The sequence below is a fragment of the Haemaphysalis longicornis genome, unplaced genomic scaffold (assembly GCF_048455015.1).
Source record: "Haemaphysalis longicornis isolate Haplotype H1 unplaced genomic scaffold, Haemaphysalis longicornis Haplotype H1 scaffold_1, whole genome shotgun sequence".
Taxonomy (NCBI): domain Eukaryota; kingdom Metazoa; phylum Arthropoda; class Arachnida; order Ixodida; family Ixodidae; genus Haemaphysalis; species Haemaphysalis longicornis.
Genome location: NW_027526203.1, coordinates 355,445,781 through 355,462,198, shown reverse-complemented (window position 1 = coordinate 355,462,198; position 16,418 = coordinate 355,445,781). Strand labels below are relative to the sequence as shown.

Here is a 16,418-nt window from a genome sequence, read left to right as displayed (position 1 = left end):
CTCTGTCATGCTGTAGGGTTATGTTGATGTGTATTCCTGCTCCAAGCTGTGGCGAATTGATATGTTCTCAGTGTCCTATGCTGGGCAAAGACGTCATTTTCCAGCTTAGGAAAGCCTGTGGAGGCGAAAACTTGTGCTTCATGAGCCAGTAATATGCAGAATGCTTCGTGTGATATACCATCACAGTTGCAATTCGGCTTGTGAAACATGGTTTAGTAGCACGGTATAGACGGGACAATATAGAAGAGACCACAAGGAGTAGCGCTGGACATAAACTGAAATTTTTACCACACACATAAGAAGATATTCAGGCTTGGTGCATGCCCTCAAGAAGTCCTGTCAGCACCAAGCTGCCGATAGTGTTCAGCACCAAGTTGCACGTTTGAAAGATGCCGGCTTCCCTCAGGAAGTAATAGCATCGGTGGTGGAAAACCTTTTGCGAAACGTTAAGTCAGGGGCACAACGTCAAGGGCGAGATGAAATTCACAAAGAAAGGAGGCCTGTGGTCGTCCTTTACGTGCACAATTTCTTTCGCCGCCTTATAAAGGTGGCGGGGAAATGTGGTGCCAACGTTGTTTTCCGCCCCAGAAAACTAGCACGAATGTGCTCTGCTTTGAACGGCGAAAAAAAGGGCAAGCGCTGTGCTAAGAGGCATGCCACGCAGTTTGTTGGTTGCAAACAAGGTGTTGTATACAAAGTGGAAAATGCTACATAGGGCAGACTGGTAGGTGCATTAATGACAGGCTCCGAGAGCACCGTACAGCTGTTCAAGCGCCCGCTGCGGAAGAAGGCCGTTTAGCTGACCGTTGCCGCCGCTGCCTGTGCATTTCACAGTGTGTTGCACTTTTCGAGAAGACACTGATATTGCGCTGTTTTAAAGACCAAGCCAGCCGTGAGTATTTTGAAGCGGGGGGCATCATGAAAGCTGGCGATAACTGTGTATGCACGGCATCTATAAGTTTGTCAAAAAGGAAATAGATTATCTGAATGTGCACTTGCCACGTGCGTAACAAAATGAACCACTTGACTTTGTTGCGATTTTTCTTGTTGCTTTGGCCATGTTCACGACGAATGCGCCGTCCCTGTATATCTTATGCGTGTGGTAAAAATTTCAGTTGATGTCCAGCGCTAGACCTGTGTGGTCTCTTCTATATTTTCCTGTCTATACCGCGCTACTAACCAACTAGCCCAAATTTATTTATTGACAGGCAATTCGTCATTGTGAGCTGTGCACACGCTAGCTTCTCCTCACGTGTTACTGGCAACTGGGTGCTGAAATTAGGGGGCTTTTCAAAAGAGAGCGTAGGGTGGTTATAGCTACATCTTTGCCTTCTTGCCCTTTACTTTGGGGATTTTAGCTTCTGTTTCTTTTGTACGAAACAGTTTTTTCCCCCCTTCCCACATCTTGTGGCTGCAACCTTAGCGAAGTCGCATGTTGCCAAAAGCAGTGAGGTTGGCCGAGAAATGTGACAGCACCTTTGTACCAGTATAGTCGAACCTGGGATTGGGGCATCACCAAAGTTAAAATGGTTGAACTGTGGGAATTAGGCAGGCACAAGGTTATGGTGTGACTAAGTAAACTTTCTTTCCAGCCACCTTGACTATTACAGTTGGTAATCTTGGTTGCCAGGTGTGAAGGTAGGCTAATTGGGTGAGATCGCCTCCTCAGTAAGTGTTTGTAAATGCAGCAAAAGCCTGATTGGAAAGACCGAGGACACACCACCCAGGTACATTGCTACCCACTACACCGAAGCCATGCGTAAGCAGGTGATGCAGCAGATAGAGCAGCTCTCCATTGAGCCCGAGGGAGACTCTAAAAAGTCTGGTAAGTACTACTCACTGTCTTCACTGGAAATTTTTTCGCCTTAACACTAGTCGTCTTCTGCTGTAACAGCGCAGCAGTGATAAAGAGCTTGTTTTAATAGACACTTATCCCCAATCTCAGCATAATCTCGCATAGCTTGTGGGGTTCTACATTTCACACACTAGTTATTCCCTACCCCACAGCCATCGGCGCTCGGCAAACATGCCTTGCGAGCGCCGCCTGTGGACGGGTCCATTGTTTGCGGAGACAGACAAAGGCAGGAAGCGACAAGGACAGAACATCAATGGCAGCATTTATTGCAATGTGCAAATCAAATATACTGCATACAGACTAATCGTGGGCCATAATGGTAACATTGGGAGTGAGGCATTAAACAACGCTAGAGATCAAGATGGTTCGACGAGTCACAAGGACGGATGTTCAAACGAACTTCCAGTGCATCATGAGGCTGTGCAGCCTTGCTTATCGTCAGTCCCCCCTGATGGCGCTTCCATACTCAGCCGTGGACCATTGTCCGCCGCTGCTTTGTTTTTGACCGTATTTCCACCTGGCTTGGTTTTGTTACGGTAGAAAGTAATCATTTTGTAAAACATGGTGTGCTCGACAAATGGTCACGCGAGACAATGTCGCTTAACCCAATTGGCAAGTGCCGTGTAAGACAACTGCAAAGAGGTTGTCTGCTCTGTAGCTAAACAAGCACAGTGCGCCCTGTACCAACAGCAGTGCGCATCGGTACTTCTATGTGTACGTGTATTTTCACAACTTTCATTGTTTACCCCACCAACCTTACTGCTGTAAAATGAATATTCATTAAATATTAAGCTTATAAGCCCTGCCTAATTAGGGTTTGCTTTTTCTGGCCTCAGCCAATGGCACAGCTGGGCATATGACATCATAGCTTCTGTTGCTGGAAATGATATTCCCTTTTTTCCTAATTATATAGCTTATTTGAGCGAAGTGTATGTTAAAAGTGGTGTCAGTATGATTCTAATGAGGAAATCTTTCGAATGGACCACACTTGTGTTTTGTCTGGCATGGCCCCTTTAATAATATTGTAATGGCTACAAGATTAAGGATGAGCACCGAGGTAGTGTGGCAAAAGCATTACAAAAGGGACTTCTGCAAAGAGGAAAGTGTGCAGGATGAGGAGTAGACAGTTTGGGTCTATTCGTTGCACCTGCACCACGTGAACTAGTTCAAGCGGTGCAGCACTTCGCTGTTCGATTCACCAATGGTGCCGACGGGTGCAGGACGAGTTCGTGGCTTGGCCTGCACTCCCTGCCGAGGAGGTGCAGAAGCAGACGAAAAAAGTGCAGGTCTTGTTCCGCCATCGGCGGAACCCGCTTTGCACCACTGTGAACTGGTTCAAGAGGTGCAGGCTGAATCGAATGGACCCTTTGTAAAATGGGACGTTTGTTGGGAAGGCAGTGGGCGTTCTGGAAGAGACCTGTACGAGAAGGAAGGTGGATGGGATGAGCATGGAAGTTTGTAGGTGAGAGTGGCAGCTTGTGGAGAGAGTAAAGTAGGGCAGGCAGACTTTTCACCATAAGCAGCACTGAAGCGTTGGCAGTAGGAAGGAGGATGCCAGGATGAGGTAATTGAAAGCCTGTGCAGAAGGGAAAGACACTTGTATCGAGCCTTTAGTGCTGTCGACTCAATGCCTACCCTGGCACTGAGCCGGCAGATCCCGGGTCCAGTGAGGGCATCTCTGGGAACGCCCAGGGGCGGCAGGCTCATGCTGTGGCAGTGGGCCACCGTAACAGAGGTGGCGAGCCAGCTTCCACAGCGGGGGTTCCCTTTCCCAGGATCGGCGGTGGCTTTGGACAGGGGCTCCGAGGGTGGTGGCCCCGAGGTGCGGTTCAAACTGGAGAACGAGGGCCAGCCCAGCAAAGGCATCGACCTGATCCGGAGGGGCACCAAGGGCATGATGTCCGGGAGGGACAGGCGGCCGGCCCGCACTGTGTCCATGCAGGGCCTCCTGAAGCACGAGGGCCGAAACCAGCCCACTCAGCAGCAGGTGAGTGGCCGCCATAGAGGGAAATGTGTCGCACACTTGTTGGCAGAGACAGCGCACTCACTCATGTGACTTGCAGGAGTGTTGCTCCACGCTGGGCCTTGTCGGCCACCCCTTTCTCCATTATACATTCGGGGTGTGCCAAAGCTTGGCATGTGCCTAATTGTTGCAGTGCAGAAAAGTTACTAATCGTACCCGCTGCTGTTGTCTTCCTTATGGCTTTTTTTATTTGTCACTTAGTGCAGGTAAACAAAAAGAACAGAGCAGACCAGCAGCTACTGTATTTTTCTTACAAGAGCAACAAGAAAAAAGGGGGGAGGGGGGAGAAAAAAGGAAAAAAAAACTTTTGTGGCACGATAAAAGATCCCCAGATCGTCTAAGTCAGATCGTAGCCCTCTAGTATGGCGTACCTCATGGCACAGGTGCTTCTGTGGTGTGCAAAACTCCAGTTTGATTATAGGTGTTTCTGTGATATGCAAAACCCCAGTTTGATTGGTTTGATTTGATAAACAGAAATGAACACCTTATTGCGAAAGTACTTATAGCATGTTTCTGTAATATTTATGTGCAATCTTTGTTCATCAGTTTTTAAAAAAATCACCCGATTACGGCAAGTCTAGGACGACATTACACCATCAGCAATGTGCACGTTTGAGCACAACATAAAATAAACGGACTGAATCCAGTCCAGTAGTGAATGCGTCACATTTATGCACTTCCTAGCAAGCGTGCTTATACACCTCGAGCTTCGCGATAGCTGCGCCACCTGCCACCGCTTCTCCGCACCGTCTACGAAATGAGCGCTGGGTGTCTGATAAGGGCTCAAGCAATCCTTTGGTTCTCTTTCACTTCTTTATGCCTTTCAGCGACCTCAATAACTTGTTATGGTAACTTCTGGAAGCAAATAGTACGTTTAGGGCACTTCAAAAAACAGCTGCGGCTTGGTATAGAGCTCGAACTCGAGAAAACCCAGTGCAGCTTCAGAAATGCTAAAGACATCGTCTAAATTAAAGCCAGGTAGGACTCAACAGATGCGAAATGCACTGCTGGACAGAAGAGGGGGGGGGGGGACGCCTAATTATCGTTCTGCCAGAATGCGGAACACAATCAAGGAATGGACGTTTTAGAAATCATACACACAAGCTGCGTGTGTGTATGTATGTGTATACTTTCCTTTGGTTTTTCCACTTCAACAAACAGCTGATCACTCGGCGGATGCATTTTTTGAAGTACAGGGTAGGCACTTCACAAAGAATAAAAGAGTATGGCGGAGAGTGGTATCTGATAAGGCCCTCTGGTTTTAGTTTGTGCTAGTGTCTGCAGGCTCGCTGTGTCACATGGTGATGTTTCGAAGAAGCATTCAGTCGCGTACGCAGCGTATACCCTACAGGCCCATCGCCACTCTGCTCGCGGAGGATATATTGTCACATAGCGAAAGACGACACAGCTGTTTTTAAAGAAAAGCAAGTTTGTTGGAGTGAACTTGTGCTCTTTTAACAACTAAATCAAAGAATACAAGAGGCGGCAAAGCAGCTGTCGACAAAATGACGTGCGTAGGCAAGTGTCAGCGAATCGAATGTCGCGGAGTCTGCTCGGCGAGCATTTATCTTTTGGCAGAATCGTTTCTAAACGTCGAATTATATCGAGAACACTGGAGAACGACAGGGCAAAACACTCTCCCTATCAAACGGGATAACCCGTGCAGCATAAAAAGAAAGAATGGAATGCGCGCTTCACTTGACACACAGATAACACAGCTGGGCGCGGCTGGGCGATAAAACACAACACATACATAAACAAACCAATGCAAGGTTCGTGGCAGTATGCAGCAGACCATGAATGTTTACGAGCGCTCCCCTCTGGGCAAGACAACCCAGCATTAAATTCTTTGTCGTGTGCTTAACCCACTGGTATAATTTTGTATGTCCACCATACTTCTTTCGTAGATTGTTCGTAAAATTTATGCCACATTACTTGTCCAGGGTAGGGATTAATATCCGAGGTATGATATTTGCAAGCGTAACTGCCGTGCTGTCAGGTATGAGTGCTCTGCTGGATTATGTGAGCGCACAAAACCAATTTGCATCATTGTGTATAGCTGTAGCATGACCATCTGAGGAAACACTGCTTACCGAGACACTGTTGGTAAATTTAGGGGCAGTGGAATTACAATCAGCTCCATGTATAGGGTGGTGTGACAATAATTGGAACACTTCAAAAATTTTTCCTGAGCAAACCGCTGCTCTGTTCGCGCTCAAACTTCACACGAAGGTCGCATTTTGTGGTCTATTTTATTTGACACCGGGAAAAACGATGGTACTCACCTGTTTATTCTGAAAATAAATAAAAATTATTTTCACCTATGGGAAAATGGTGGCCCATTGGGACATGCGAGCCAGCGCAAGTTGATGTTAAAACGATGGCGCCACCTGGAGTTTGCCACCTGGGGTATGCAAAAAAAAAAAAAAGTAGTTCTGATGTACCGTATTTACTCGTGTAGTGGACCCTCCCCCCCACTTCTCTTCTTGAGAATTTACTTTTTTGTCACTTTGAATAAAAAATGCAGCGGGAATATGTTTTTATCTCACCATGGCTGCTGATGCCGTAGACGACCGCAGTAACTTGGTATCACTACAGTACGTGCAGAAATGCTAAAAACGCATTCCAACAAAAATAAATCTCAACAGTAGCCGGAGACATGAGTGCGAATGCTGTGGCTCACAATTCAAAAATTGCGCGCTTGAGGAGTGCCAGCTGCTGAACGCAAAACAAACCTTCTTGCGCCATAAAAACGCTGCGGCATGCGAACAGAGATCAAAACATACCCGCACTCCTTCCCTGCTCTTTGCCATTTCGGCTGGTTTTGGCGGCGTGCAAACAAAGCACTAAACGTACTCCACACTCCTTCCCTGCTCTGTGCTGTTCCGCGACTTCACTGACTTCGCCATTACGCTCCATGGTTATGTTAAGCCGTGTTCCGACCTTTTCTTATAGCGAAAGCTACACTGCACTACTTCGGGCAGTCTTCGCGGCGTGACCAGTTTTGACCTTGAAAGCTAGAGGTAAAAACCACACCCCCTTCCGCAAGCGCCTGGCACGGAGGCTGGGGAGAGGTAGGAGAGGAGGGAACAGAGCTTGCACGGGACCCGTGTTGCCACCTGGCGGAGCACCCGGCACGGAGCAGCGGCCCGATGGCGGGGAGAGGTAATCAATCGGCAGGGAGAAATAGGCGAAGAGGGAACGAAGACGTGCGCGGGACTTGTGTCGCCACATGCGGAGGAGGCGAGAAGGCCACGTGCAGCGCAGAGCCGCTAGTGATTGAGGAAGAGGAACATCCAGCTGTGGTCGCTTGTACAGCCGGGAGGCTTAACAACGCCGGGAGGTAAAAAAAAAGATGCTGAATAAACAGTGTATTCATTGCAAAAGAAGTTTCCCGGTGTGGGAAAAAATGTTTTGGAGTGCGTTGACGACACGGAAGACGGTGCGCTGTGGGCCGACAACAAATGTGAAGCCACAAGCGACTTCAGTGGGGAGGACAGCTTCATGGTGACTAGGGGGCCACGAGCATGTTGGTAATATAAAAAAGAATTTGATTACATAATTACCTACATGTTTTTTATGAAAATGGTAAGGCTCTGACAGCGCTTCTCTTAGCAACTTTATTGTATGAAATTTCAACTTTTAGAAAATCTGTTGTGATTTTTTCCTGCATAATGAACCCTCCGCCCAAATTCATGCCAAATTTTCTGGAAAAAAAGTGGGTTCATTGCGCGAGTAAATACGGTACATTTGAGTGGCTGGATAGAGCCTTGCATAACTTCGCCTCCAGGATTTCTCCAAAGTCTCTTTAGCGTCTTCATGAGCCTCATCACAAGCTATCTTAGTTCACTGTAGAAAGGCCAGGTCTCTAACTGCAGTTGTAATTGCCATATTTACTCGATTCTAAGCACCTCCTTTTTCCCATCATCGCGATGCCCAAAGGGAGGGGGGTGCTTAGATTCGAAAAACCGAAATCTCCCCCGCCACTTTTTTTGCCGGCCATACCTCGATGAGACGGGTGCAAGGAATAATGTTTTATATGGCAGACATTAAACAGAAAAATAGGTACATGCAGTCAATCCACAGCTTACGTATAATACCCAGTTACATTCACTACCATTTGAGTTTGTTGTGCTGCTTGGGCCACCGCTCTGAGTATCCCCCAGCATGTTGTCTGCTGTTCCATTGAACTGGTTTGGAGCTGGCAACTTCATAAATGACTTGGCCACGTCAACTCAAGAGACGCTTCCACGCGTCTGAAATTTACCTCGTGGTGGTTGCTTATAAAAGGGGGTGCTTAGAATCGCATGCACACTGTTTTTCCATCTTTTTCCCCGAAAGTTGGGGAGGGTGCTTAGAACCGGGAAGTGCTGAGAATTGCAATAATACGGTGAATACGGTATACGGTAAATACGGTAACACCTCAATACTTTGTGTGTATTAGTAATACTTTGGGGCCTTTGTTGGGAACTATCATCCCAATCAGACTGGCTTCCGTCACACACTCTACTTCCAATCATTTGTGATGTTGAGCAATTCACCAGTTCCTGTGTGCATGCTTCCACTTTGTCTCAAGTTGTCGCTTTAACAGTAATACACGTATGCCTGGTGCATCATAAAAACTGAAAAATTGTATGTATCTGCGTGCACAGGCTTCTGCTAGACAAATGTTTGTTACTGCATGTGCTAACGTAGGCAGTGGGGCTCTTCGATTGACAGTCTCGGCCTCAGCACAGACAGTCTGCGGGTAGTCCGAGGATTCTCCACACCATAGGGATGCATGGGAAAACTGAATGCCGGATTTGCTTCTTGGGGAGTCCGCGGTGAGTCCGAGACTGTAAATCGAAGAGCCCCAGTGCTGGCAGTAGCATCTTATAATTACTGAATGTATGTAATAAGAATGAGTTTAAAATAAAGTTTAAAATTTGCACCAGGAAGGATCGTAATTTAAAAGAATCTAGTACCGTAAAACATCAATACAAGAGGCACTAAAGGGACCCAGGAAACATGTCTCTTGTAACCAAGGTCTCTTGTACGCAATGTTGCTAACATGGTAAACATAGAAAAACCAACCAAACCATTTTCATATATAAATCTCCTTTATAACCAAGTGTTTCTTGTAATGAGGTTTTACTGTAATGTATAAGTAAGCAATCCATGAGTAATAAAAAAAAGGTTAGGTTTGAGCGTTATCAATCATAAACATTCTTATTGCATTTGTTTTCATTTTTTGTTTACTTAATGCTTTTTGTTTATTTAACTGTTATTATTCGGTTGTTGTAGATGACGTCCCAGGGTAGCAGCCCACGTGATGAAAAGCCACCCTGGTACCATCAGCCACAGATGTTTGTGTGAGTACTCATTCTTTCCCGCTGCTCTTCCTGCGATCGTTCTTTGTGGCACCTTTGTTGTCCTGGTTGCTCTTCTAGGACAGTTTCTGAGCTTTTGTGTTCTGTGGGCCGCTAAAAAAATCGCAAAATATGCAGGGAACGTAGACTGCTTCTTCGGCTTCAGATATTGAATCAGAACCCCACTACAGTCGAACCCGGATATATTGAATTATCTATATCGAACAGTGTAAACATCCCCTTGGAAATCTTATGCAAAATTATTGCGCTGTTGTACTGTTGATCATGGGCACATTCGATATATTGAATGCCGTGCCACAAGTGCGCCTGCAAGTGCGCTTCTACTGATGGGTTGGAGGCGATGATGATGACTACTTCTCACGGGCCCTGCCGCGCTTGAAGGAGGCGGCGGCGGTGCATCGCTTCAATGGCCTTCAACACCTGCTCGCATGCTAGCATTGGGGGCAGCTGCATGGCAGTGAGAACATGGGGATTGATTGTGTGCGAAAGGCAATAAAAGAGGAGGGGAAACCAAGTGCTTGGTTTCTGTGCTTGAGTTGTTTAGGCTTGGTGGCTTGCGCAGAGGGACCAATTATGTCCGCAGCACACGTTTCGGAGCATCGAAGGTGGACATTCGACGGGTAGAGGGCGGTGGGTGTGAAAGACAATAAAGGAGGAGGGGAAACCAAGTGCTTGGTTTCTTTGCTTGAGTTGTTTGGGTTTGGTGGCTTGCACAGAGGAACCTGTTATGTCCGCAACACGCATTTCGGAGCGTCAAAGGTTGACATTCGACGGGTAGAGGGCGGTGAAAAGACATCGGTTGCAGATTCGGATACCTCTGCAACCGATATCTTTTCACCCGTCTTTCCAGAATGGCCCGTCCGGGCCATTCTGGAGTGGGTTGTGTGCAAAGTGGCTTCGTTGCGTGGCTCCAGGTACGACGTGTTCGGATACTAAAGACGACGGCTCTGAGTGCCTCGAAAGTGAATTGAGAGAGCTGTCATCATTCCGATGCACCATCCCGAATGACACAATGACACACGAGTTCGTATATGCTGACAACGATGTGCAGGCTGTGGCAGACATCAACGATGCCGAAGATGCAGGATCTGGACCCTACTAGCGGCCCTTATTACGTATTATGTTCCCAACCATCTATTGCGGCCGAGCTTGTGTCAGTGTTAGTTGCCACTGTTGCGCCACAGTGAACAGTGCCGAATCTTCTCATTTGTACCGCGTTGTAAGACAGTTTGGTGAACATCATGACACAGAAGAAGCAAGCGAAGCTCGCAGACCTTTTTCATGCTAAATAAAGTGCGGTGGTTGTCGCGCTGTGGTTCGAATTTTCCGTGCTTTGAGGAACAAATTGGTAAGCTGCCACTTGTGATCTCAGAAAGCTCCCAGTGATGTGCAGAGTTGGGAAATAATCATCAGATAGGCCTATTTTATATTTCAAATTATCGATACATCGAACTATTTTGCAATCGCCTTGGAGTTCTATATATCCGTGTTCGGCTGTATTAGTTAAGGAAAGAAGAGATTATCGTGTTTGCCAGTGCGTTACTCACAACTGTCTTCTGAAATTAGCTGCCATGCAACCAATATGCAGAGCTTTTAAACTAAATGAGGCCATATTTTCACCCTATCTGTGCACCCCACAAGGATTGGTGTGGCCACTGGATGTAAAGTGGACCATTATGTGCAGTTGCAATTATGAAGTAAAATCTGAACAATAATTGGTGTGGCGAATTTGGGATTTTTTGCTACTACTGGCCATACCACATGTATTCTGAAAACAACAATTTTAACGGATTGGCCTAAATTGGCAGGGCCCAACAACAAACCATCTTGTTCACCTAGACTGAATTTTTCTTTTCTGTTTCTTTTCCATGTCTGATCTATTATACACAAATATGTGACTTCTGCACAGTTGGCACTTGTTTATAGAATTTTTAAGGAACAGGGTAGCTTATAAGTAGTGCAACTTATATACCGCTAACAAAAACTGTGGGTGAAAAGTTGTCGCTGACACACACATGCACACAAATGATCACAAGCAGCACTTCGAGTTCGATGAGTAAGGGGAGCTGTGTGCGAGTCTGCAATGTACAGGCCGCACTGTTGGAGGTAACATGGAGCATGTGGCCGCGCTCCGCGAAGCGCTACGACGGGAGCCGCGGGAATCTCGTGGCACACGCGCAGTCGTTGCCAGAGGCGGAGATAGCTGAGCGTCGTCTGCTACAGTTCCTTCACTTCGCCACGCATGCTCATACGAAAGCACTGCAGCCATGGCGCTCTGTTGAAAGGGGGAGGAACCGTAGCAGACAACGCTCAGCCATCTCCGCCTCTGGCAACGACTGCGTGTGTGCCACGAGATTCCTGCGTAGCCCACCGTGGTGCGGTGCTCCGTGTTACCTCTAACAGCGGCTGCGCCTGTACGTGTGTCGGTACTGGGCGAAACCTACATGTAGTGGCACGCAGTCTGTGAAATGCGTGGCCCAAAAATAAAAGTGAAGTGTCGTGGCCAACCTTTGTGCATACAGTTACAACCTTTTTTGAAAAGCTGGTTCATGTGGTGGCCAGGAGGAAGGGTAGTTAGTTGCCTTGTGCAACTTCTCTTTGCAGGCATGCAATGGGCAACAACAGTAGTAACAGCCACCTGAACTTCCCACCACTTCCACCCTTACCAAATGGACAGCCCCTAAGTGGGGCGACTGCGCCCGTCACCTTCGACCCAGGGGTTTCACCGTCGCAGCCACAGCAGGCGCAGCAGCCGACACAGCCGCTCTTTGGCCTGGTAAAGTCATCGTGCATGTCCATACCATGTCATCTCTCAGCCAGGCAATCCCATCTAGGCTTATGTTCCTTAGGGTGTAAACTTCAAGGTGAAGTGGGGCAAGTAAACATGCCATATGCCGTATTTATTTGCATGTAAGGTGATAATTTTTTGGCGAATTCTCAGCCTCGAAGTCACCCCCATCTTATTAAGTTGTGTTGGAGGACCAGTGCTTTAGTATGGTAGCTGCCGCAGCGCAGCTTCAGCTTGCGCCTTCTTCCTGTGGCCCCTAAGGAGGACTGCAGGTATTGAGAGCAATCAGGGTTAGGGCCATATTTACTTGCATATTGAACGGATTTCTTATTTTCTGCACAGAAATATCGGGGGTGTGGTCATTCTGTGAGGAGAGTAGATCTTTCCCTGCCTATTCCCCCTTCTATGTCTACTTTATGCCTGGCGCTGCACACTTGGGTTCAGTTTCAAGGCTGTCTGCGCAAACATCATCTCATTACCTCTCAACGAAGTTGCTCAAGTGCCACTACTGATGCACACGACACCCCATTAGGGTAAACAATAAAGGCTGACGAAGTTCCTGGTGTGTTCTACTGTGCATTATAACTTACTGAGATTCGGGGACGGAGTGCTTGTACTGTGGCGGGGGTTTTTTTGAAATGTGGAGTTATCTGCGGGCTTTAGGAGCACGTTCTATCAGTTTGAATGTCGAGCCGCGCTAAGCCAAGCAGGGTCATACGACAATACAAGCTGTGGGAGAGCATTTTAGGTAGCAACTGTCTTCGAGTAAATGAGTAGCTGGAGCTAGCATCTTGCTGCATTGCTCTGATTGGAAACTTAAGTTTCTATTCATTACAGTGTTTGTCTGAAAAGGCCTTCAAGAACCATGTCAGGTTGTTGCACAAAGGCTAAATGGCTCCTATCGTATTAAACGCCGTCGAAGTGTCTGAAGTTGGCATCACAGTCACTGTTTAGTGCAGTGGGTGGCTGATTCTTGGAGAGCTATCTCGAAGCAATTGGGAAGCTTCATGCAAGTAAGGCCGAATTTTGAACTCTTCTGACGGGGAAGAGGACTGCGAACTTTGCGTCTACCAGAGCAACAAAGGTGATCCTTATGTGTACGAAGGCTTATAGGGCTTGATTCTGGCTAGTAGGATGTTGAATGTAGATAATGCGCCTGCTCCACCACCCTGCGCCTGCGCAGTGACCCCAGCATACGTCATATCTTGGCTACTGTAGAATCTAGACGGATTTTGAAATCCAATTTGTATAGTGTTCCAATAAATGAGGGTAGCAGCGTATCCTCGTTATCACAAATGCAGAATTCTACATTATTATTTGCTGAGACAGTTGTGTTACGATTTATATAGTCAAGAGAATTTTGTATCTCTTATGCCCCCTGTTCTGACACTTCGGCCACATGACCGGTTTGTTGCACCTTATGTGCGCACAGAATGGGGTGAATGCATTCGTACATATTTTGTCCCTGCCACACTAAATAAATTGCCCGATGAACTGTTTTAAATAACTGTATCAAAAAAACTAAAACTTGTCGTTTACAGCTGTATACAAAATAACATAAATATATGCTGAGCACCATGTGCAGTGTTTGTAACTTCGCTATAACTATCAGTGTTTGTTATAATGAGGTTCATCATTATAACAAACACTGATAGTTATAGCGAAGTACATACAAACTTTGGTTGGTCACGCTTCATTTCAGTAGCCCTTATTCTTTTCATAATGAAACCGTAACCATGAGAGTAGCGCATGATATCGGCTGCAGTGAAGGAATATTTGGTTCTCACAAGGCTCAAAACTTGGAAGCAAACATGGAAAAAAAAAAAGCAAAATGGAAAAAATTAGGCGTTTGAAAAAGTTGAATTGTGGGTCGCGTCAGGTTGCCCGAGAAAAATGGCAGCAGCAAGAGCAATGATGATGACGAAAGCGAACCTCCGATAGCAGTGCATACACCGTGGACATGACCAGTAGGCTAGAAGCATGGAAAAGCTCCCGATGTCCAAAACCGCAGAAGTAGAAAAGGCCTTTTCGTGAGTGGACACTGTGGAAAACTTCAGCCTGCGCAGTGCTGTGAAAGGCCTCCAGACAAATAAATAAGAACCAAGGCCTGTTTTGTCAAATGAACTTTGTTCGGTTTTAATTTCCCATTCTCATGTTCAGGTCCTTTCAGTTTGACATGCCACAAGGAGACAGGTAACGATTACCTCGTTTATAGTGAGTTCAAAGCCTAGAATACTGCGTTTTTGTATCCAGGATTTTTGTGCGAGCCAGATTGCCGATTCGTTAGAGCCAATTTTTGCCTCTACTGTTACAATGAATATGGGATATAACGAACTTATTTACTGCACCTGTACTTCGTTGTAACAAGGTTCAACTGTATTATGTATGTAAACTTTCCCCCCTCCTTTTTTTCTTCTTTCTTTGTTCCCAACACATGGCTTTGATATTCGCCACTTCCAAGCATTGCCCCTCTAGCCCATGTTCAGCTTTGCCAGGCCCGATTTTTGAATCGTACTTTTTGAATGAATAAATCTTATTATTGTAATTATACAATTTTATTACACCTGCCGCTTGTAGTGCCCACGTCGTTGCCCTAAAACTTGTTTCTGCATTTTGTTCTGGCATTCACAAACAGTTACCAAATTTGTGCTAGCACCTGGGCTGAATATTGGTCAGGGTTTAGCAGTGGCTTTATTTTTATGCTTAGTTTTCATTTAGCATTTTTCTAGAATAAAGATTATATGATGTTCCTTTTTTATGAAGAGGTTCGGGTATGCTAGGCCAATACCTTGGCAAAACTGGGCGCCACTCACACACATTCATTCAAAAAAATATATTTTTCGTCACACACTCACTTTCGCCACTCGCCGTCACCACCCGCACTCACTCGCGCTCACATTCACCACCCGCACTCACCACTCGCACTCACTCATGCTTTCACTTACCGCTCGCATTCGCCTCTCGCATTCACTCACACTCACCTCTCACATTCGCCACTCAGGCTCACTGCACTTGCACTCACCACTTGCATCCTCCACTCACACGCACTCGCGTATGAGTGGAGGAGTGTGATGCGAAGGGTTACAGCTTCGATGACAAAGCAAAATGCACCAGTTTAATCATTATGAATAATATGCTCCTGTCCAACAAGAAGCCCACTAATAAAATTAGCAGGCGGGGACTACTAAACTGGTCTGCACAGTGCACTAACAAGTGGCGCTACTAAGCTCGCCCAGTACTGAGCAATTTCAAGCTCTTTTCCATTCCAAAAGCAGGAGCATTGAGCATTTTCCTAGTATCAAGCCGTGACAAGCCCCAATTGCAAAGCTCTGACCGCAAACCAACACGAGGGCAAACGGACACAAGCTCGTGACTTTCTGTTGCTTTGGAAACAGCGATAACGACAATAACGTGGCACCTCACAGTGGCACAGGTAGCACCGACGCGTGCACACGTTTCGCAGATCAATCGAACAAACATGTTGTTGCACTCACTCACTCACACTCTCACCCAGTCACTGTTTCCCTTGCTCACTCACTCACTCAAAAATTACGCTATCCGATTGCTGTGAAAGCAAACAATTCGCCACCCCACACAGTGCAGAGCGCAATGACGTATACCAGCAGTGGTATAATAGTCTGTACTCCATTGGCATGCGCACAACGATGTAGTCATAGACAAATGAAACGCGAACACCAAAATATGAACCAGAAAACACAAGTAGCACAATTTCTTTTCATGCCGTGTGGCTTAGTTATAAAAACAATGTTTGGAAATGTGGCTTTCCAAATATACCAATACCGTGCCATTACTGGACAGTAATGGCGCAACGAACAGTATTTTTCAATTTTGTGTGTTCTGGTTCATATTTTCGTGTTCGCGTTTCATTTGTCCATGACTGTACATATGGTGCACAAAATATGAGGAACACTAGACTGGGAAGCTTTTTTCAGCGAGGTTTAGCGTAGTGTAGACCATTTATAATGTAACCGCTTATGATGCGGGACCGGATATAACGCGGGTTTTTGTGACCACCGGTTCACCTCCCATAGAACTCAATGCATAAGCATACGCTTAGAATGCGGTTGGCCGAAGCACAATACTGTTTATATGTAGTACAGTTTTCTGGTGGGACTGCTGATCGACCGGCGCAGCTGGGGCATCATTTTAGGATAGCAAAAGAAAAAAGAAAGGATGAAATTGACCATCTACGCAGCGCGCACCCCTTGCTACTCCTCTAACTTCGGCACAGAAGAAAAAAAATAGGCACCCTTGTTCATGCGTACGTGATAACCACAACTGACCTTGCTTGACGCACCTCGGAAGATAGCGACCCCTGTCCCCGTCTGCGCGCGGCACGTTTTCTATTAAGCGTGAACCGCA

At 46.5% G+C, this 16,418-nt stretch overlaps 1 protein-coding gene across 2 annotated transcripts in view; it reads left to right on the top strand.

Moving 5' to 3' along the window:
- LOC144154939 (nonsense-mediated mRNA decay factor SMG7-like) overlaps positions 1-16,418 on the top strand; it is an 81,957-nt gene that overhangs the window by 37,300 nt on the left and 28,239 nt on the right. For both annotated transcript variants that reach the window (XM_077686081.1, XM_077686083.1), the window contains exons 15-18: positions 1,689-1,825; positions 3,631-3,842; positions 9,162-9,229; positions 11,852-12,023. In XM_077686081.1, the coding sequence (XP_077542207.1) occupies positions 1,689-1,825; positions 3,631-3,842; positions 9,162-9,229; positions 11,852-12,023 (589 nt within the window). The remainder of the gene's footprint in view (positions 1-1,688; positions 1,826-3,630; positions 3,843-9,161; positions 9,230-11,851; positions 12,024-16,418) is intronic.